We start from the raw sequence: 21,794 nt of genomic DNA on the forward strand, positions 1-21,794 counted from the left end.
TCTTTGGACAATGAAAGACCCCAAGAAGGTCCCAAAGCCCAGGGGAGAGACACCATCCCAGAATTAAATGATACAGTTAATGATTCATTGTACTGGCTCCGGGAAAAAGTACCATTTTAATCTTTTAACTTATCTAGGTTAGGGCAAGAGAGGATCCCACCCAGCGTCTTAACAGCTAGGTTTTGAGGGTGCAAGATGAAGAGCCATGGCACATATGGAACAGTAACGAACCGGACTAGTTAACTGCCCAATGGCAAGCGTCGTTTGTCCCATTTTACCGGAGAGGCGCAGAATCGTGAGCGATTTGCTTGGGAAAATCCTGCGACCAATGGAATTGCAGCTTTCACCCAAACCAACATCACACGATGAAAACCTCAAAGCAAGCGGGACCTGAGGAATTTCCGAGGACAGTACTTGTCCCTACTAACCACCACTGTGGCTCACTATGTATGAAAAGTTTCCCACGCTGAAAGATAGCGTCACTAGCCACTGAGAAATAAAAGCGTTTCAAAAACGTGTACTTTTTTTTTTTTAATTTATAGGGGACGGGCAGATCGCGACTCCCAGGCATCCCGCAAAGTAGGCGGGTCACCTTAGGGGCAACCTTTACCCGCTCAAAAATTCGTCTCACATTTGCAGTGAGGATTCGGGCGTCACCCCGAATCGTTATTTTCCTTACTCATAAGTTTAAGGCATAAAGAAAGGGAGCTCTACACTTCCTGGGTAGCAGATTCTATTCTTATTAAACCTATGGTGAGTACAGAGTTGCTCTTTAAACTTACAGCCTCATTCTTTTGAGGTTTGTTTTACTTGTTATTAATTTCTTATGACCTTTTAAATTTCATTTGTTCAGGAAAAAGAGAGGACCCCCTGGGCTCAGACCCTCTTTATGCAGATAAGGAGTACGCATCGCGAAGGCTGATGGGAATATCCACGCCCCTTCCGGTCCTTGCCTCGTGTGAACTGTCGCGAGAGTTGGTTGGACGGACGCCGGAAGCAGATCGTCTCACCGTAGCGGCCGAAGGGGCGGGCTCGCGGGCTGAGGGCGTCTAAGCTGCTCTTGGCTTGCTCGGTGGCACAAGATGGCGGACATCTCCCTGGACGAGCTGATACGGAAGCGCGGAGCGGCGACGAAGGGACGGTGAGTGGCCTTTTCTCTCTTCGGAGCACGGGGTCTGCGGCCTAGCAGAGCTCAGGGCGGAGGAGGGAGCGGTCCCGGCGCAACGCGAGGGCCGGCTGCGCCCGCCCCTTGCTTCAACCGCGCTCCTCATTGGCCGCGCCGCCGCCGCCGCCGCCGGCCCGGCCGCCCCGTCGCCCACTGGCTGGCGGCGCCGTGGGGCGGGCGGACCCCGGGCGGCGGGTGGGACGGCTGCGAGGTCGGAGCCCGGCGCGTGGGGAGCGGTAGCCCCGCAGGGCCGCGTTCCCGGGGCCCCGCGCCGCGCCCCTCCTCGGCAAGGGGCCCTGTCCTGCGGGGTCCCGGCGCTGTCTCCACCCGCGTCTCCACCCCCCTCGAGTCAGGACAGCCGAAGTTTAGCGGGGAAGTGACTCGGAATACGGAGCTGGGGCTCCAGCCCGAGCTCCGAGTCCCCTCCCAGCCGCCTGTTAGCAGCCGCCCCCTTGCACAGCATTTTAGGTTTCCTAAGCGCTTCCACAGACGGAGTGCCTCGCCTGCTCCCTGACCACCCTTTTCGTTTTTTTTTTTTTTTTTTTTTTGAAACGGGCGTCTCGCTGTGTCGCCCAGGCTGGCCTTAAAACTCCTGGGCTCAGACGGTGCTCCGAGTGGTGGGGGTTCAGGGGCGCGCCTGCGCCCCTGGTTGCTAACTGTTAATGGCATCCCCATTTTACCGACTGGCAACTCGAGGCTGGGAGTGGTGGGGTGACTGGCCCGAGGCTACGGAGCCTCTGAGAGCGTTGTCACCTGTCACCGCTGCCCAGTTGGCCTCAGGCAAGGGCAGAAAACAGGTGGGACGGGCTTCCGGATGTCCTGGAGCTGCTGGGGGAGGAGTCTTGGAAATGAATTGCAAGCTTGTGCACCGCACTTTTCTCTAGGACTCTTAAATATTATGGCATTTCCAGCTTGGCGTGAGCTAAGGTTGCCTGTATGAAGAAATGGGACCTTGGCCAGTAGTTTTCCAGTACACACTAAATAAGTTTAAACGTCTCTGTAAAATCGTCAGGCTGAGAAACATCACTGTTTTCTCAAACATACATTCCCTGGGCAGATGTTTATTATTAATGACTCCTTGTGTCTTTGGCCAGAATTTCATTCTCTCTCTCTTTATTTGTTCTTTTTAGATATGCATGATAGTGGAATGTGTTTTGACATATTATACATTCATGGAGTATAACTTCTCTAATTAGGATCCCATTCTTGTGGTTGAACATGAGGTGGAGTTACACTGGTTGTGTATTCATATATGAACTTAGGAAAGTTATGCCCGATTCATTCTAAATTCATTCTCTAAATTCATCCTAAATTCATTCTTGCCTGAAATGTACACCCTCCACGCGCATATTCACTACAACTGCTACTGCCACCACCCTGTGATTCACCAGCTGGCACTTTCACTTGGATTCTGGTTCTTAACACCTAAGCAGTATGTTTGTCAACGAGGTCTTCCCCTCACGTAACTGATGTGGAGTTGGTGCTGGATCCTCTGGTGCTTCTGAATCTAGAAGTTCCCTCAGTAATTCCTGAGTGAGCCCCTTCCCAGGGCGGTCCTGAGCTCTCTGAAGTTGCTCCTCTCAATTCTGTAGTATCTATTCAGTCTGTACTTCTCTTTCTTTCTTTCCTTCTTTCTTCTTGTTTCGATGGTGCTGGGTATTGAACCCAGGGCCTTGTGCATCCAAGGCAAGCACTGACTATACCAACTGAGCTATATCCCCAGCCCCGCCAATCTGTACTTTTCTGACCTTGATGTGTGCAGTCTTGTGTTGAGGTGGGTAGGGCTGCAGGAAAGGGAGATGTGTGGATCCTCAGAAAGAGCAGGGCTGTGCAGCCAGCCACCCAGCAGGCTCCACTGTTGTTAGGTTCTGCGCCTAGCCAGGTAACTTCTGAGCTGGCCAGTGTCCTAGATCATATTATAATAGTGTTCCTGGTGATAGAATTAAATACAAGAGTAAATGTTTTAAGCCCGTACCTTGTAGTAAGTGTTTAGCAAATGATGACAGTTGTCATGGACATCTCCTTAAAGGAATAGAAACATGTGACCCCTGGGGACAGACTAGGTAAAGATGGGGGCTCTAGAGTAAGATTGCCAAAGTTCAGTTCCCTCCTCCTTCTCTCTTCCATATGATCTTATGCAAATTGCTTAACTGTTCCTTGTCTCCCTTTCCTTGCATATAGAAGTGGATAATACCTACTTCATTAGGACTGAGTAAATCAATATACCTAAAGTGCTCCAAAAAGAGCCTGGCAGTACTAAGCGCTCAGTAGGTGTTATTTTGTCATTGTCATTGTTGAAGTCTTTTTCAGTGAAGAAATAACATGATCCAATTTTCAGTGCAAGAGTACTGCTGTTAGGTGAAGAATGTTAGGGCAGGTGTGCAGGGCAGAAGACTAGGGTAAAAGAAACTGGAGAACATGTTGTGTTTGGATTAAATCTCTTCTGGAAACTACAAAGAGAAAAAACTTTATCCAGGGCTCTCTATCAGAGACACGGGAGGTAGCTGAGCATGATAGGCCATGGGTGTAATCCCAGCTACTGTGGAGGCCAAATCCAGTACCAGCCTCAGCAACTTAATGAGATCCTACTTTAAAATAAAAAGGGCTAGAAATGTAACTCTGTAGGAAAGTGCCCTTGCATTTGACCCCCAATACTGGGGGGGAAAAAAAGATATGAGGTGTCTGAACAAATTTCAGTGAACCAATGTCATCTCCTGTAGTTAATATATTCTATTTTATGTATTTCTTAGAAGAAATCACCATTCTGGGAACTTTGGTCTTAAAGTTGTATGGAAATCTCAGGAAAAAAAATTTGCTCATTAATTTTTAGGTAGGACCTGTGACTATTTTAGCATTTTTCCTTTTAGTGGAAATAAACAAAAGATGGAGTCTGTGAAAGTGTAAATAGCCTATTTCCCTATCTGTCTAGCCACTTGTTTCCTGTGACCCTAAAGATAGCATTTATGGAATGTGCTTATTCTCCTGCTGCTGTGTTCCTCAAGACTTGTAAGGCAAGAAAAGAGTCATTATTGTGGGGCTGGGGATGTGGCTCAAGCGGTAGCGCGCTTGCCTGGCATGCATGCGGCCCGGGTTCGATCCTCAGCACCACATACCAACAAAGATGTTGTGTCCGCCGAGAACTAAAAAAAATAAATATTAAAAAAAATTCTCTCTCTCTTTCTCTCCTCTCTCACTCTCTCTTTAAAAAAAAAAAAAAGAGTCATTATTGTTACCTGGTCCTCCAATTAATCATCTTAAGATTTCTTGCTTAATGGGAAATTCTAGAACTGGAGGAGGTGCTTTGAGTGACACTTCACCCAAACCCTAGGACTCCATCTTCTCCTGTCATCCAACTCTAGTGACTTCAAGCAGGAGGAATGGATAGATGAGTCTCTCCAGGACAGTACTGGACACCACCTACATTGTAGACCTGAGTGGTGTGTTGACTTCTGCCTTCAGATGTGATAGTGTCACTGAGTTAGTTGAAGCAGCTCTTCTTTGGATTGTTTAGTCTAGCTCTCAGAGGATAGCTGTGCTGCCTCCAACTAGTTCAAGTAGCCTTGAAAGTATTGGAGTTGAGCAGCTCAGGGCAAGGTGCCCCATTTGGGGAGTCCTTGGAGCTGTGGGGGTTGGGGGCAAGTGAACTTTCCTGTTCAGGCCAAGGCCCCAGACTTGTACTCATTGCCTGTTTCCTTGTTGAGATAAGATAAGGGAAATATAGACCTAAACACAAGTGAGTTGTTACATAATTTGGAGGGGAAGGATTAGATTTTAAAATGAAACATTTGCTTAAGACTCTTGGGTAAAGGGATAGTGTCTTAGTGTCTTTCTTATAAAAATGACTTCAAAGGGGCTGGGGTTGTGGCTCAGTGGTAGAGCACATGTGAGGCACCGAGTTCAATTGTCAGCACCATATAAAAATAAAATAAAGGTATTGTGTTCACATACAACTAAAAAATATATACTTTAAAAAAAAAAAAGACCTCAAAGCTGGTCATGGTGTCATATGCCTGCAAACCCAGTGACTCCGAGGCCAAAGTAGGAGGATTGCAAGTTGATACCTAGCCTCAACAATTCAGCGACTCTGTCTCAAATTTTTAAAAAGGACTGGGGATGTATTCCAGCGGTAAAGAGCCCCCGTGTTCAATCCCCAGTACTTTAGAAAAAGAAAAAGAGGGGCTGGGGATGTGGCTCAAGCGGTAGCGCGCTCGCCTGGCATGCGTGTGGCCCAAAGATGTTGTGTCCGCCGAAAACTAAAAAATAAATATTAAAAAATTCTCTCTCTCTCTCTCTCTCCTCTCTCAAAAAAAAAGAAAGAAAGAAACTCAACATATACCTACTATAATCCAGAAATCCCCATGGATTATAGTCTACTATATATCATTCAGGCCCCCCTTTCATGGGCCTGAGTCTTTCGGATTAGACATCTCTCCAGAGCTCCTGCAGTTCTGCCTTCCACAGAGCCAGGAGGGTGAGGCATTGCTAACCCCTACAGACCCTCCCTGATTCTCAAAAGTGTGCCAGGTTCCAGTCTCTGGAATGGGGGCAGGGAGGGCTCAATGGGGCATTGCCCTCTCACTGTCCTGCAGTACTCTCCCCAGGACCCCACGGAGGACAGTTGCACTGTTGACATTGTTGGCTGAAGTAGAGCAATTAAAAGACTTGCTCAAAACCTCCCTCCCTCACCCTTCCTAAACATTTACTGAGAACAAAAGTGCAGAATGTGTTTTGGGAACACAAGTAGTCCCTACAGTGGGAGGTGAGGCTGCAGGCAGAAGCTGGGGTTAGATTGGAGGCTCCCCCCAGGGGTTGGGCTTTGTTGGGAAGCCCTCAGCAGTTCTTAGGCAGGAGAGTAACATAATTGACTCTATGTTTTAGAGACCTACCCCTAGCAGGGGTGTTATTCCTGATGACTAATGCCTGCCTTAAAACCAGTACTGCTGCCTGCTGGGATGAATAGCTGTCTTTTCATGCAGGAAGAGGGAGCATGATTATAAAAAGCCTGAACACTGGAGCCCCCTAAAGCTATTTGTGAAAGGAGTTGAAAGGACTGGCATAACCAGGGAACTGAATGCATCAGATTGAGGAATTGCTTGCTCACTCCCACTGTGGGTAGCTACTACATCCCCTGCCCGCACCTCTCTCCTGCACATGCACCTTTTCTGCTGCTCGGACACAGTCGAGTGCTGTGTGCAGTGATGTCAGACTACATACATGGAGGGTGGTCCCCTAGAGTTATATCAACCTGGTGATGCCAGGCCATCTTAGTTTCTGTAAGTACATGGACTTCTCAGATTATGTCCCTGCCATTAAGTGAGGCATGACTGTGTATTAAAATATCAGCACAAGCCAGACAAGGTGGCCCATGTTTGTACTCCCTGTACTTGGGAGACTGAGGCAATTTGAGATCGGCCTCAGCAACTTAGTGAGAGCTTGTCTCTTAATCAAAAAATTTAAAAGGGCTGGGGATCTAGCTCAGTGCTAGAGTACTCCTGGGATTGCCCCAGAACAATGCACAACACACACACACAAAGGCCAAGACAAACGTCTCAATGGTCTTTCCTGCCAAAAAAGCATGATGGTATGTGTGTTCCTGGGTGTGACTGGAGTTCCAAGGTTTTCCTCCATCTGGAAACAGTATTCACCCTTAACTTTTGTATTGTTTTATTTTAATTTTGAAGAGTTTCATAACAGAATGAAAAAATAGACATTAATAATACTGAAGATTATTTAGTTTTGATTCAAGATCTAGTCTTTACTTTTGACACATGCGTTATTGGTGTTTCAACTAGATATAATGAAGTTCAAATCTGTTCTTCAACATTAGTGCCTGTGATTTTGAGGTTGCCTCCTTATTTATAAAATGTGAATAGTTACCCTATTCACAGGGTTATTGTGAGCCTTAAAGGAGGTGTGTGTTAGAAATCTGTCAGCCTGTAGTAAATGCAGGGCCCAGACATTCTTAGGCAAGTGCTGTATCACTGAGCTACACACCCAGCCCCTCAAATCTTTATCTTTCGTAACCCTATTAGTTGCCTCTTCTGTGGCCATAGCAGGCATTGCTTATCTACCCTATGCTTCTGTGGAGAATAGAAACTATTGAGAAATACGAATAAGTTAAGATAGGAAAAACCTAACCTCCCTCCCCTACCCCTCCTCATGTGAAGGTTAAATGCAGTATTAGAGTGAGCCAGAAAATGTGAATCTGCCCTTTTATCCATTCTCCACTCAGGGATATGAAATTTGTTTTTTAAGAATCTCATAGTTGCTGGGTGTGGTGGCACATGCCTGTAATCCCAGCAACTCAGGAAGCTGAGGCAGGAAGATTGTAACTTCAAAGCCAGCCTCACCAACTTTGTGAAACCCTATCTCAAAATAAAAAATAAAAAGGACTGGGATGTGGCTCAGTGGTTAAATGCCCTGGGTTTAATCCTGGGTCCAAAAAAGAATCTCATTGTTAACCTTAATTTAAAATGAGGCATTCAGTTATTCATCCCCCCACATACTCTTCCTGGTCTTGGTAGTGGTGTTTTATTGCTTTTGTGATTGGTCATACTGGGTAAGTTAACTTTTGAAAGCACAATTGATGCGCTGGAGCTCTAGATTTACCCAGTTTTATGGTATCGTAACATGAAATTTTATAAGATAAGACGTCTCGTCTCCTTTAATTATAAATATCAGGAGCCCTTTGTGAGAGGTGCCCTGGTGATGGGAGGAGGTAGATTTTGGAGAAGATGGAAGTTAGGAAGTCTTTGGGAAGGGTCACGTTTGGTTGGAATGTGTTTGACTCCACTGTAGGGCAGACACCATTACTGACGAAGTCCTCCACTTTTGTTTATCCATTTATGATGTTCTGTCACAGTGCGACACCATCATCTTTCTTTTCCAGGGGACCTTTTCTGAAGCTCCTGTGCCCTGGCTACATGGGTGCCTCCCTCTCTGCTGGCAGGGCTGGTTGGAGGTCAGGATCCCAGCCAAGAGTAGTGGGTCGTCAGTAAGGGCTGGCTTCTATAGGAGAAGCCTTCAGGGCAACCATTATTTCTCCATCTTACTTCCCTGGAGCTTGGAGTAGGAAGGGGGGAAACTTGGAGCCTGTTACAATGAGGGTAGCCTATGGTGTGGGGTCGCCCTGGAGTTCTGTTCTGTTTATGACCACTAGCTCTGTGATTCAGTTTTTCTAGTAATCAGGTGGAGATGACGGCAGCTAGCCTCAGAGATTTTTGGGCCCAGAAGGAGGATGAAGATATACTAGGAGCTTCCTAGCCTCCTTGACATAAGAAAGCCCTTTGAGCCCAAGCATTTCCCTGATGCAGGTTTGACAAAGTTGAGTGGGTACAGGGTGTGCCCCCTGAGAAGCTAGCAGTTCCGTGGGAGATGCAGGCTTGTAAACAGATCATTGTGTGATACAGCATGGTAAATGCCTTACTGGAAACTTTGTTGAATGAATTCTCCGAGGAGGAGGCCTTCATCTAGAGACCTGGATAGCAGAGGCTTTGTGATATGCGAAAAGTAAAGGAATGCACATACCTGCTTGAGCCATAAGAGCAAAGAAGCTGCAGGCTGGAATAGGCTTTTCTGCATCTGGCCCATGTAGAATGCCCTTTGACAAGCTGCTCTTCTCAGACACCCTAGGCCAGTATCTTAGCCTTCCCATGGCCCTCTGGGTGTTCCGTTGCTTATGGTATCCTCTCACACTTTGTATCTCCCTCTCTTGGAGTAGAAGTGTGGTGATTATTTGAGGATCTGTATGCCTCACTTCAGTTTGGAGGACCTGGAGACTTGTACTTTACCATGTTACTTTTGATAATTTGATTGCCTGACCCAAGACTTGTGGCCTTGATGGGTATTCAGTAAGTGAACATTCTCATTTGGGATACTTTCTACTGGCCCTGATTTTATATGGATCTCAATGGCAATTGTTGACCAAAACCTTTTTTCCCATTTTATGAGTAGATTTCAGTAGCAGCTCCTGGTCTGAACCCATATCCTGTATTTTTTTCCAAAGGGCATTGCTAACAGATGTGAGAGAACTTAAAACTCTTTTTTTTTTTTTTTTTTTTTTTTTTAAGCCAGCAGTTGTGGGGCTGGGCGTAGTGGCACATGGCTGTAATCCCAAAGGCTGGGGAGGCTGAGACAGGAGGATGGCAAGTTCAAAGCCACCCTCAGCAACTTTGTGAGATCCTAAGCAACCTAGTGAGATCCTGTCTGAAAATAAAAAATATAAAGGGCTAGGGATATAACTCAGTGGTTAAACAACCTTGCGTTCGATCCCTGTTAATAAAAAAAAAAAAGGTCAGTGGGGGGCACCCTGCAAGAAGGTAGGATCTTTATTCTCACCAAGAGCCCTTCAGAGTAGCTACAGGTTCTGGATATAACCCCACTATTGTCCATGGCTTTACAGTCCATGGACCATGAAGCCTAGGGTAGCCTAGGCCAGGGGAGGTGGATGCTGTCCACCACATAGTGTTTCCTTCTCCCTAATTGTGTATGCGGCCTCCCTCCACACCCCATTCCTTTTGGCTCTGCTTTCTCTTATGCCTTCATCTTCCAGGGTCCTGTGTGTGTGTGTGTGTGTGTGTGTGTGTGTGTGTGTGTGAGCACACGCACCACTGAACCACACCCTGGCCCCTTTTTATTTTTAATTTTTTTTTTTTAAAGAGAGAGTGAGAGAGGAGAGAGAGAGAAGAGAGACAGAGAGAATTTTTAATATTTATTTTTCAGTTCTCGGCGGACACAACATCTTTGTTGGTATGTGGTGCTGAGGATCGAACCCGGGTTGCACGCATACCAGGCGAGCGCACTACTGCTTGAGCCACATCCCCAACCCCTTTTTATTTTTAATTTTGAGACAGGGTCTCACTGAGTTTCTTAGGGTGCTGAGTTGCTCAGGCTAGCTGTGAACTTGCAATCCTTCTGCCTCAGCCTTCTGAGCTGCTGGAAACAGGTATGCACCACCACACCCAGCTTTTCCAGAGTCTTTACATGAGGAAATAGAGTAGGCTGAACATGCAGCCATCACCACATTTTTTTTTTTTTTTTTTTTTTTTAAACTGGAGGTATTGAATCTAGGGATACTCTACCACCACTGAATTACAACTTATGGTCTAGCTAAGTTTCTGGTACTGGTCTCAAATTTAGAATCTTCGGCCTCCCAAATCTTACTGCAATTACAGGCACGCACTACGAGGCATAGCAGCCCCCTCAACCTTAAACTTAGTCTAAGTGATTTTGTTAATGATCCCTCCATCCTCTTCCCTACCCAGTCAAGCTCACTGGAAAACAAATCCTAAAGTAAGTTGCCATTTCTCAAAGAGAAAAAGGGTACTGTGCATCACTGTAGTAATCTACTTGGGCTGCTATATAACAGAGTAGCATAAACTGGGTGGTCTATAAACAAGAGAAGTTTCTTTCTCCTTGTGCTAGAGGCTGGGAAATCCCAAGATCAAGGCACTGGCAGGTTCCATGTCTGGTGAGGGTTTGCTTCCTTGTTCTAGACCATCTTTTCACTGTGACTTCACAGGAAGGGGCCAGGGAACTTTCTGAAGACCTCTTTTATATGAATACTGATCCCATTTCGAAGACTCTACCCTCATAACCTACGAACTCTGCCTCTAATGCTATCACCTTGAGAGTTAGGTTTCATCAAAGGAATTTGGGAGACATAAACACTCAATATGTTACTGCTTTAAGTCCTGGCATATTGGAGACAGCAGGTGTGTTTGCATTATTCAGAGGATAAAGGTCTAGATTTTTCTGTGGGGTGGGGCTGGGTATTGGGTATTGAATTCTACCACAGAGCTACATCCCCAGCCCTTTTTATTTTGAGACAGGATCTTGCTAAGTTGACTAGACTGGGGGCTGGGATGTGGCTCAAGCGGTACTGCGCTTGCCTGTCATGCATGCGGCCCGTGTTCGATCCTTAGCACCACATACAAACAAAGATGTGTGTCCGCCGAAAACTAAAAAATAAATATTAAAAATTTTAAACTAAGTTGTCTAGACTGGTCTTGAACTTGGAATCCTCCTCTCTCAGCCTCCTGAGTAGCTGGGATTACAAACAATGTACCACTATGCCTGGCCAGATTTGCTTTTATTGGTACTAAGTAGATTCACCTTTGGGTACACTTTTGTTTATTCGAAGAGCAGGTGAACAGGTGAGTAAGCAGTAGGAGGATCCCAGTGACTTGGGCAGTATGAGGAAGCCTCCTGGGAGGCCCAGGCAGTGAAGTGGGAAACAGTAGATAAACTTGTTATTCAGCACAGTTTGACCTCCTAGCACCAGATTAGGGATTCTCAATATAGCTCTTCAGTCACCTGTGGAGTTCAAAATGCAGTCACCCAGGTTTCCCCCAGTTTGAGGCTTTAGTAGCTCTGGGATAGGGTCTAGAAGCTCCATAGGAATTTCAAGGCTCAGCCAGAGCTCAGCACCACTCATAAGGTACTTGGTCCTGTAAAAGGAGTGAGTCCCCTTTTTCCTTCCCTCTATGTGGACACAGTGAAAAGATGCTGTAGAACCAGGAAGCAGGCCCTCACCAGACATGGAACCTGCCAGTACCTTGATCTTGGGCTTCCCAGCTTCTAGCACCAGGGGAAATAAATTTCCTTTGTTTATAGGCCACCCAGTTTATGCTATTTGTTATAGCAGCCTAAATAGATTAAGACAGGCAGAAAACTTAGCAGGTATATTAATAAACACAAAGGAGGATGAATCAGGAAGGATTTCCCGAAAAGGAGACATTGACCTTGGAGTCTCCAGGTGGGACATTGGGCACAGTGGTGGAATAGAGAAGTCTTGGGAGTGGGTCATGGATGGGTGAGTCAGGAAAAACCCATAGATCCCAGGAAGGACCTTAGTGTTATACTCAGGAGGCATTGTTTTTTTTTCTTAAGCTGCTGAAAGAGAAAGAATAGAACTTGTTTAATGAAGTTTAATCAATTTCTGTCTTTCACAGTTTCTGAATATTTGTTATTTCAGAAAGCATTTATTTTTCTTTTCTAGGTCTTTATATCTTTATTATTTGAGTTGTCTAGCTCTGAGACCTACATATTGACTTCCTTAGGTCCAGCCCAAAGAGGCATTAGAGGCACCTGCATTAGAGGCATCCTTTGTTAATCATACAGCCTTGCCAGGTCTGCTTCTCCCACTATAAAGCAGGCGTAATAGGTGCCGCTCTAGGTGCTGAGAGGGTTGATTAAGAGTGGGGATGTGGCTCAAGCGGTAGTGCACTCGCCTGACATGCGTGCAGCCCAGGTTCGATCCTCAGTACCACATACAAACAAAGATGTTGTGTCCTCTGAAAAACTAAAAAATGAATATTTAAAAAAAAAAAGAGTGGGATGTGGCCAGGAGCAGTGGCACATGCCTGTAATCCCAGTGGTTTAGGAAGCTGAGGCAAGAGGATTGCAAGTTCAAGGCCAGCCTCAGAAACTTAGTGAGGACCTAAGCAACTTCGACCCTGTCTCTAAATAATTTATTTTTTAAAGGCTAAGGATGAGGAATGGGGTTGTAGCTCAATAGTAGAGGACTTGCCTAGCATGTATGAGGCACTGGGTTTGATTTCTCAGCACTACATAAAAGTGGGGAAAAAAAAAAAAGGTCTGTCAAGAACTAAAAAAATACATGTGACTCAGTGGTAAAGTGCCCTTGGTTCAATCCCTAATGCAAAAAAAAAGAAGAAGAAGAATGGTGATGTGGAAGAGCTTTGGAAACAAGTTGCTCTTCAGTTGAGTGGGGTTTTGATATTTTGGAGATAGTTTTTTTTTGTTTTTTTTTTTAAGAGAGAATTTTTTAATATTTATTTTTCAGTTTTCAGCGGACACAACATCTTTGTTGGTATGTGGTGCTGAGGATCGAACCTGGGCCTTACACATGCCAGGCGAGCGCTCTACCGCTTGAGCCACATCCCCAGCCCCTGGAGATAGTTTCTTATTTGACTGGTGTTGTCTGAGGTTATTGTCCAAAAAGATCTCTCAAAACACCTGATTTTGGGGGCTGGGGATATGGCTCAGTTGGTAGAGTGCTTGCTTTGCATGCACAAGGCCCTGGGTTCAATCCTCAGCACTACAAAAAAACAAACAAACCCCACTGATTTTGGGAGTAAAGCAGACTTAACTAATGGTGAAAATCCAAACCCTCTTTCTTTATTTTGTTTATGATACAAAGTTAAAAGGCAAGAAGTAGGAAGGAAGTCATTACTTTCTGTTGGATTAATTATTGACTCAAATGCAGGCAAGAAGCAGCTTTCTGGTTTCTGTAGGATCTGCTCTATTCCCAGATTCCCAGGCTTTCCTCCATGGGCCACTGGTGATATTCAGATCCACTTACTATTACAGTTTGTATTTGCAGGCTCAGTGCCAGACCAGGAGTTGGAGGTGTCCGATCTCGAGTTGGAATCCAGCAGAACCTTCTCAGCCAGCCAGCACGCACAGCCACCTTCCAGCAGAGATTTGATGCCCGGCAGAAGATAGGCCTCTCAGATGCCAGGCTCAAGCTGGGAGTCAAAGATGCTCGGGAGAAACTTTTGCAGAAAGATGCACGGTTTCGGATCAAAGGGAAAGTGCAGGATGCCAGAGAGATGCTGAACTCTCGCAAGCAGCAGAGCACGGTGCCACAAAAGCCTCGCCAAGTGGCTGATGCCCGGGAGAAGATTAGCTTGAGGAGGAGTTCCCCTGATGCCTTCACAAGCCCACCCATTGGGACAGTGACGCCTGCTCTGAAGCTCACCAAAACCATCCAGGTAGGTTATGACTGCTGTCATGAACTCGGAAGACAGGCAGATTTAGGCAGGAAGATTGTGCAGGGAGAGGGGATTGGGCAAAAGTGTTGGTACAGCCCTTGGCTGTTTACAAAGGTTTTCTGTGTACATTATAGCCAAGCAAACATGAGAAAGGCATGAAGTGACTTTCTTAAGTGAAAAATAGTAGAGGGAAGAGCAGGGAAAGGATGAAACATTTTGACCATGTGCTATGCACAGGCACCTAGTATATTTGATCTTATATATTCCTCACTCCAACTTTAGGACTATTTCCCCAGTTTTATTAAAGTGAATCTGAATCTCAGAGATGAAATACCATGTCCAACATTACACAGCCAGTAGTGGAAGGACCAGAGTAGAAGCCCAGTCAGATCTGGCTGCCAATCAAGGGTCACCCCCCCAAAGGAAACAATGTCATTTAATGTCTTGGCTTTGGTAATAGGCATAATGACAGCAGACATTGATGGAGCCAAGTTTAATTTAAAGCCCTGCACTTGCATTACTGCATGGGGATGCCTTATTACTTGGGAGCAAGGCACTCTAGTCCTACCAGAGACCCAAACTGCATGCCTACTGTATTTAAATTCAGTGACCTCATACTCACAGGATGTTCATGAACCCTATGGGATAGATTGTGATCACTGAGTGTTTCTAGGTTCCACAGCAGAAGGCCATGGTGCCACTTCATGCCCATCCAGCTGGAATGAGGATCAATGTTGTCAATAACCACCAGGCCAAACAGGTAGAGAGAGAGAAAGAGTGTGTGTGTGTGTGTGTGTGTGTGTGTGTGTATGTGTATGTGTACACGCACGCACACATATCTTGATGACGCTAATGGGTGGATTGGCTGGGGCCAGGCCCAGAGACATTTGACTTTTTGTAATTTGAGAATTTTAACAAAAAATTTTTTAGTGAGGGGGATAATTTGCACACACAAAATAATGTTTTTCATGTTCCTATTCTCCAGAGTCAGCCACTGTTGAAATTTGGTCATAGATTTTTGGGGTTTTTGTTTGTTTGTTTTTAAGATTCCTGCTTTTTTGTGTGTGTTTGTGTTGTTTTACATTTAACACTAGTTGTAGTTGCAATTTTATTCTTAAGTTTGTGCCCTTTTTTATTTTAACTCAAGCATTTTCTGTTTTCACATTAAGTGTAAACATTTTTCATAACTGCTCAATTCATTGAGTTGACGTTTATTTGTTTGGACATTTTATTCAGACCATTTTCCCTGTTAAAAATCCCAACAGTAGGCATTGTTGGGATAGGGTTTGAGTTTTCTACTGTTGGCCAAATTATCCAGAATGGACTTTCCAAAGCAAAGGATATACTGTCATGTGATGCTTAGTGACATTTGGGTCAGTATTGGGGTGCATAGGTGTGTAGTTGGATGGTTGTGGAAGTATGCTCTGTGATGTTCACACAACAACAAAATCACCTAATAATTCATTACTCAGAGCATATCCCTGTCATTGAGATACATGAGTGTAAACAAACATTTTAGAGATTTTTTTTCCCTCCCTCCTGTACTGGGTCTCATTTAGTTGCTGAGAGCCTTATTTAGTTGCTGGGGCTGACCTCAAACTTGAAATCTCCTATTTCAGCCCCCTAAGTTTCTGGAATTACTGATAGGTACCCACATGCCTGGCTAATTTAGGGATTCTTGAGGGGTATTATGAACTTATGAAAATGTATTTCTGATGTACATGGAGCATTTTTAATTGGGCCTCATTAGTAGAAGTCACCCTGTCAGGACTTGAACCCTAGACTCCAAGGCCAGTCTCTCCAGGCACCACTACCGCCATGCCCACCTTTTCCCTTGATCTTTCATTTAATGCTGGGGCTGGATGTCTTTTATGGACCTGCATGTTACATTAGCTTATATTTCTTTATTCTCAGAATTTATATGACCTGGATGAAGATGATGATGTCATAGCACCCGTTCCTACTAAGCAGATGAAGTTTTCACCCTCCAGCAGCTTTCACCACCACATGGTATGGCATTGTTTCTTTTTCTGTCACTGTATGTGTCTGATCTGGTGGACAGCAGAGATTGAGGATAACAGGGTCTTTCAATGATTTGGGTTGTAAGATTCTCAGAGCTAGAATTGGTCCAGCCATTTGCTTTTTAAAAAATTGGATACAGGGGGCTGGGGATGTGGCTCAAGCGGTAGCGCGCTCGCCTAGCATGCGTGTGGCCCGGGTTCGATCCTCAGCAGCACCACATACCAACAAAGATGTTGTGTCCGCCGAGAACTAAGAAAAAATAAATAAATGTTAAAATTCTCTCTCTCTCTCTCTGTCCCCCGCCCCTCATTCTCTCTTTAAAAAAAAAAAAAAAATTCTCTCTCTCTCTCTCTCTCTCTCTCTCCCTCTCTCTTTAAAAAAAAAAAAAAAAAATTGGATACAGGCTGTGTCCAGGGATTTGCTCAAGGTCCCACCGCAGGTGGAGTGCAGAGCTGCAGTTCCAGGCACTGTGTTTGAGACACTCAAGGGAAAGTCTGTTACCTGCTACTGTAGCAGAATACTACAGACTGGGTGAATTTTAAATAATGGATATTTACTCTGCTCACAGTTATGGAGGCCAGGAAGTCTAAAACTGAGGGGCTGTACAGGGCAAGGGCCTTCTTGCTGAGTCATCAGAGAATAAGCAAGCATGCCCTAGACAGAGATCAGGCCGCATTTATTCTTTAACCAGGAGCATCATCCCTGAGATAGCAAAATCCACTCCTATGAGGTTGGCCTTAATCTAATCATGAGAACGGTTTCCTGGTAGCCAAAACAATTCTTAAGGTCCCACCTATTAATGCTGTTATGAAAATTCAACATCAGTTTTGGAGAGGACATTCGAATCATAGTATCAATCCCACAGGAGGAAATCCCTTTTCTTTCCTTGGTACTCCTTGACCTTGATCTTAGATTCTGGATTCCCTGGGTTGGTGTCAGTGTTACCGCTGTTAACCGCTGTTAACCGCTGCTTCCCCGATGTTGAAGAATAACACCAAAGAAGCACACCGAGGCAAGGTCAGAGTAGAAATTAGAAGTTTATTAAAGGACAGCAGAAAAGACTTCTCCCGGAGGTAGAAGGGGACCCAAGAGGTGGAATCTGTGGAAGTGCGGTTGTCTCCCCTTTTTATAGTTTTGGTGATGGAATGTAGGTTGGAGGGCCCGAGGGGTGGGACACGGGTGGGCCAAAAGGGCAGGAAGGACTTTTGGGATGGGCTTATCACTTCTCTGGGATGGGCTATCTCCAAATCTGTTGGGGGCTGTTCATTAATACTTCTTTGAGGTGGACTTTGGCCTAGAGCCTTTTCGGGACTTCATTAACATTCCATGAATTGTCCTGTGTTTTCCCTGAGTCATTCCCAGCATGGCCTCCATTTTAGATTTCACTTGATATTAGACCCGATTTACCTAACTACACTGACTACCTAACTTTAAATCTGGCTTCATCAGTAAGGAATAAACCTCATTTGATTGGTGGGCTCCAGTAGGTACAGCCTCTGTGCAAGAAAGGCTTGCCTGCTGTGGTGCTGGTCAGACGTCCTGCAGAGAAGCAAACAGTATCAGAGTGTTTCTAGCACTCAGCTTAGTGGGTACCACTGAGCCACAGCAGGGAGGTGGATGGGCTGCCCAGCCAGTTCCTTGGGGCAGATACCGCCTTTGTATTACCTTGAGGCTCGAAGATTCAATTTTAGTCACCACCTGAGTGTATGGACCAATCTCCTGGTTATAATTAAGCTCTTAGAGTGGTATGTGAAGCTGAATGTTGGCAGTTTATTTCTTTACAAAGGGACTGATCCTTTCTATTAAATAGACCATTTGTGTTTGATGCCAGAACAGCTTATCAACTGGCTCAGTTAGTGGTTTACCCTAATTTTAAAAACAGTATTTACATTAACTCATTTAAGACCTTCTCTAAACCAGGCATGGAGGCACTTACCTGTAATCCCAGGGAGGCTGAAGCAGGAGGATTGAAGTTCAAAGCCAGCCTCAGAAATTTAGGGAGGGCCTAAGTAACTTATTGAAACCCTGTCTCTAAATAAAATATTTAAAAAGGGCTGGGGAACTGAGGTTGTAGCTCAGTGGTAGAGCACTTGCCTAGCAAGTGTGAGTCACTGGGTTCAATCCTCAGCACTACATAAAAAATATAAAAAGTATTGTGTCCATCTACGACTAAAAAAATTAAAAATTTTTGAAGTGGGAGGGCAGTGGGGATGTGGCTGTGGCTAAGCGACCTGGATTCAGTCCCTCGTTAAAAAACAAAAGGCCCTCTGTCCTCCCACCCTGTGAAGTGTGTATTTTTACTCCCATTTTATGGATAAGAAAACAGATATAGAAGGTTAACCTCCTCAACATCACCCAGCTTGTAAGTAGTAGATCTAGTTGTTGCCATAGTAGTGTGGTTCCTGGGGCCCATGTGTAACCACTACACTGAGACACAGAGCAGCTGGAGAGATCTGGAATCCAGCATGGAGAGGATACTTCACTCCATTGGAGAGGCCTGATGAATGGGGCCTGCCTTGTATTCTGATTACCCCTCTGGCTACTGCATTGCTGCTTTATCCCTGGGTCTGTGCCTTATAGACCCTGGTGTCCTAGATCAGCAATACCACCTGCTGCTTCTGTATCAAGCATCTTTTTTCTCAGACACATTAATACAGGGGAGTTTTATGTTTCCATGGGACCACATCCCCAGTTGGAATAGGAATCATTTTTGGTGGTCTGTGTGTTCTGATTGTGCCAGCAAGTCCCTGACAGTCTGGTTGCTGAGGATGCCATGGCTCTGGTGCTTCTGTGTGTCCAGATCAGTGACCAGAGTAAGTTCCTGTTCCCAGCCAGCCTGGAGCTGGTGATCATTCCACTGTGATAGAAGCTTATCTAGGAATGAACTTGACTTCAAGCTTTTGGTTTTCTGACCAGCCCCAAATTATAGAGGTTTTGGAAAATCTGAAGTAAAGAATGGGTGAGCCTGTGGCTCCTGGGAGTTTCTAGATCAAGCAGAGCTTCTAGCACTGTGGGAATTGTCTTCTACAGTCACAGGCTTGGGCCATGTGCTTTTCTCCCCTTCTGCCCCTTCCCTAGCAGATATTATTGGCAGTCTTTCTTTGTTTCAAACTTGTAATGGATTTGGAGCTGAGCAACATCAAAGCTTTATGCATTCATCTAGTTGTTGGCTCTTCAGGGCATTTTCAGAAGAGTCTGGGTTTCTGGCTTTTCAGATTCCTTTCTGCCTCTCTATAGGCCGGGCTGAGCAGTTCCAAGCTCTCCTTGTCCAAGGCCCTCCCTCTCACCAAAGTGGTTCAAAATGATGCCTACACTGCTCCTGCTTTACCCTCCACTATTCGAACAAAAGCCTTGGCCAACATGTCCCGGACACTGGTGAACAAGGAAGAACCCCCCAAAGAGCTGCCACCTGCCGAGGTAAGGTGAAGGTGACCACCCTAGTCGAGAGTTGGCCTATGCTGGGTGGGCAGTGTGCTGTATGGATCCCAGTGGGTCCTTACAACACCCTTGTGAAGTAGGTGTTGCTGTCCCCATTTTACAAATGAGCAATCCAAGAACCAGGAACCCTTATCCTCAAAGCTCCTGGGCCAAAGGGGACACCAGACCAGCAGAGAGATCACTGTGTGTAGTGACACTGTGGAGGGTTTCCCAAAAGAAAGCTGCTGAAGCTGTGAGGAAGGAGCATTTTGTTCCTCTTAGGGATCTGGGGAGACTCCAAGAACATGGCATTTGAGCTGCCAGGTCTAGAATGATGAGTAGCATTTCAAGCAAATGTTCAGGGACCTGAAGAGCATTGGCTCCTTTAGCATGGAGTGGAAGGGGGCAGGGGGGGGGAAATGTGATCGACGTCAGGATCTGAGGAGCCCAGTATTGGTAGACTCTGCAGGGTTGTTTCCTCTGGGCCTTGTGGGGGCATGTCTGCCCTTCAGCTCCTGGTAATATTCTTGTCTGTGTGGCAGCCTGTTCTCAGCCCCTTGGAAGGCACCAAGATGACTGTGAATAATCTGCATCCTCGAGTCACAGAGGAGGACATCGTTGTAAGTATTATAGCATGTGAGAATTTTAAATCTCAAACCACTCTGATATGGGTCCCTAAGACAAGTCTCAGTCTGCTGATTGGCTGGAACTCTCAAGACTTTGCATATAATCAGGCCTAGAGTTAAAAATTAGCACAGCCCAAGGACACAAAGCAAAGTCACCAAGGAAAGACAGGGTGTAGTTTGGGGGAAATCGGCACTCCAGAGCCTTCCCAGTGGAGTCACACCGGATGTATTTTATTTCTCCACATTGTAATGACTGATGAAACCCTGGATCTCATAAAGACTCAGTGCCCAAAGGTTTCATTGGGGACTAGTCATTTAATCATTCTCTGCCTAGCAAGTACCAGAGCTCCACACTCTACAGGGGGCAAGCAAGTGTTCAGCATGAACCATATTGTTTCACAGTTTAGGCACAGTGGGCTACCTGATCATTTAAGGTGGTAGAGTCCTCCTGGAATTCAGGTTCCCAGATGCCAACCAGTGGCCCACCTGGAACCAGACCTTTCAGTACAGCAGCCAGGCCAACTGTTCACTGTACTGCAAGCTTCTAAACCAGTGCCGCTGGCCTGGCCTGAATCTCAGAATCATGGGATATCTGTGCCATAATGGTTCCAAAATGGGATCCTTTAGCATTGCTATGCAACACCTAGTGGTGGGTATTTTCCCATGAGTCTTTGGAACTTCTTGTCTACTTTGGGGGTTTTATGTGATTATTCTGTCATATTAATATAGTGAGATGTATTAGTAGTGACTGGTGTTTGATTCCTCAGGATTGCCTTCTTGGTCCATTCTGCCTTCCCATGGCAGACATGGGCAAAACCTAAATCAGGTGCCAGGTTAGTGGGGCCTGTTTTAGTTTAGTCAGTCAAAAAAAACATTTTAGAAATCCAGACATCCTTTGAACTGTTAGGAATTTCAGTGAATGCAGATTGAGACTCCAGCTGCACCCTGTAGCTAAGTCTCAGGTTCTGTAACAGCTCACATTGGCCATCATGATTTTTAAGGGGCTGAACTGTGAAACACATGAATGGCTTTAGAACTAAGTGTGCTCCCCTTCCTTAGCAGGCACAGTGCAGCCAGAGGTGTGCACATGAGTAGAAATGTGGCCTATTCTGGGTCATACTGGACATGTTACAAAGAAGTAAAATGTTTTCTGAATTGGGCTGAGGTTGGGGCTCAGCAGTAGAGTGCTCACCTTGCATGTGTGAGGCCCTGGGTTCCATCCTCGGTACCACATAAAAAAAAATAATAAAACAAAGGTGGTGTGTCTAACTACAACTGAACAATAAATATTATTAATTTTTTTAAAATTTTCTTAATTATTAAAGTATCTGTGTAGAGTGGCATATGCCTGTAGTCCCAGCTACTCGGGAGACTGACAAAGGATCATAAGCTCAAGGCCAGCCTGAACAACTTAGCTAGTCTGCATCTCAAAGTAAAAGCAAAAAAGGAGAAATAGGCCTGGGGTTGTGGTTCAGTGGTAGAGTGCTTGCCTCACATGTGTGAGGCACTGGGTTTAATTCTTAGCACCACATATAAATAAATGAACAAATAAATGTCCATCAACAACTAATAAAAATATTTTTTTAAAAAAGGAGAGATAGCCACCATTTATTGAGCACTGGCACATTATAGGAGAGCTCTGTGAAAATATGCTAATGAAAAGTGAATTACTTGTAGGGGCTGGGGCTCAGTGGCAGAGCACTTGCCTAACAGCCTAGCACAACATAAAAATAAACAAATAAAATAAAGGCATTCTGTTCATCTACAACTTAAAAAATATATATTTGTAAAGATTACGCCTCAGAAAATTGCCAATAATAATTACCC

General features: G+C 45.3%; 1 protein-coding gene and 1 non-coding gene across 3 annotated transcripts in view; one reads left to right on the forward strand and one right to left on the reverse strand.

Annotated features, from left to right (window-relative positions):
* Window positions 1–546: 546 nt before the first annotated feature.
* LOC120888814 (U12 minor spliceosomal RNA) lies at window positions 547–696 on the reverse strand. The gene has a single exon (XR_005732491.2). It is a non-coding gene; the product is annotated as a U12 minor spliceosomal RNA (small nuclear RNA).
* Window positions 697–961: 265 nt separating this feature from the next.
* The window catches only part of Poldip3 (DNA polymerase delta interacting protein 3), a 32,746-nt gene continuing 11,913 nt past the window's right edge, over window positions 962–21,794 (forward strand). The window contains exons 1-6 of one of the 2 annotated variants that reach the window (XM_078052620.1): window positions 963–1,141; window positions 13,512–13,902; window positions 14,576–14,662; window positions 15,817–15,912; window positions 19,162–19,341; window positions 19,884–19,961. In XM_078052620.1, coding sequence (XP_077908746.1) covers window positions 1,083–1,141; window positions 13,512–13,902; window positions 14,576–14,662; window positions 15,817–15,912; window positions 19,162–19,341; window positions 19,884–19,961 — 891 coding nt within the window. In that variant the 5' untranslated portion in view covers window positions 963–1,082. Of the gene's footprint in view, window positions 1,142–13,511; window positions 13,903–14,575; window positions 14,663–15,816; window positions 15,913–19,161; window positions 19,342–19,883; window positions 19,962–21,794 lie in introns of both variants that reach the window. The other variant, XM_078052621.1, reaches the window with a different exon arrangement.

This window comes from Ictidomys tridecemlineatus, chromosome 6 (assembly GCF_052094955.1).
Source record: "Ictidomys tridecemlineatus isolate mIctTri1 chromosome 6, mIctTri1.hap1, whole genome shotgun sequence".
In the NCBI taxonomy this organism is placed as follows: domain Eukaryota; kingdom Metazoa; phylum Chordata; class Mammalia; order Rodentia; family Sciuridae; genus Ictidomys; species Ictidomys tridecemlineatus.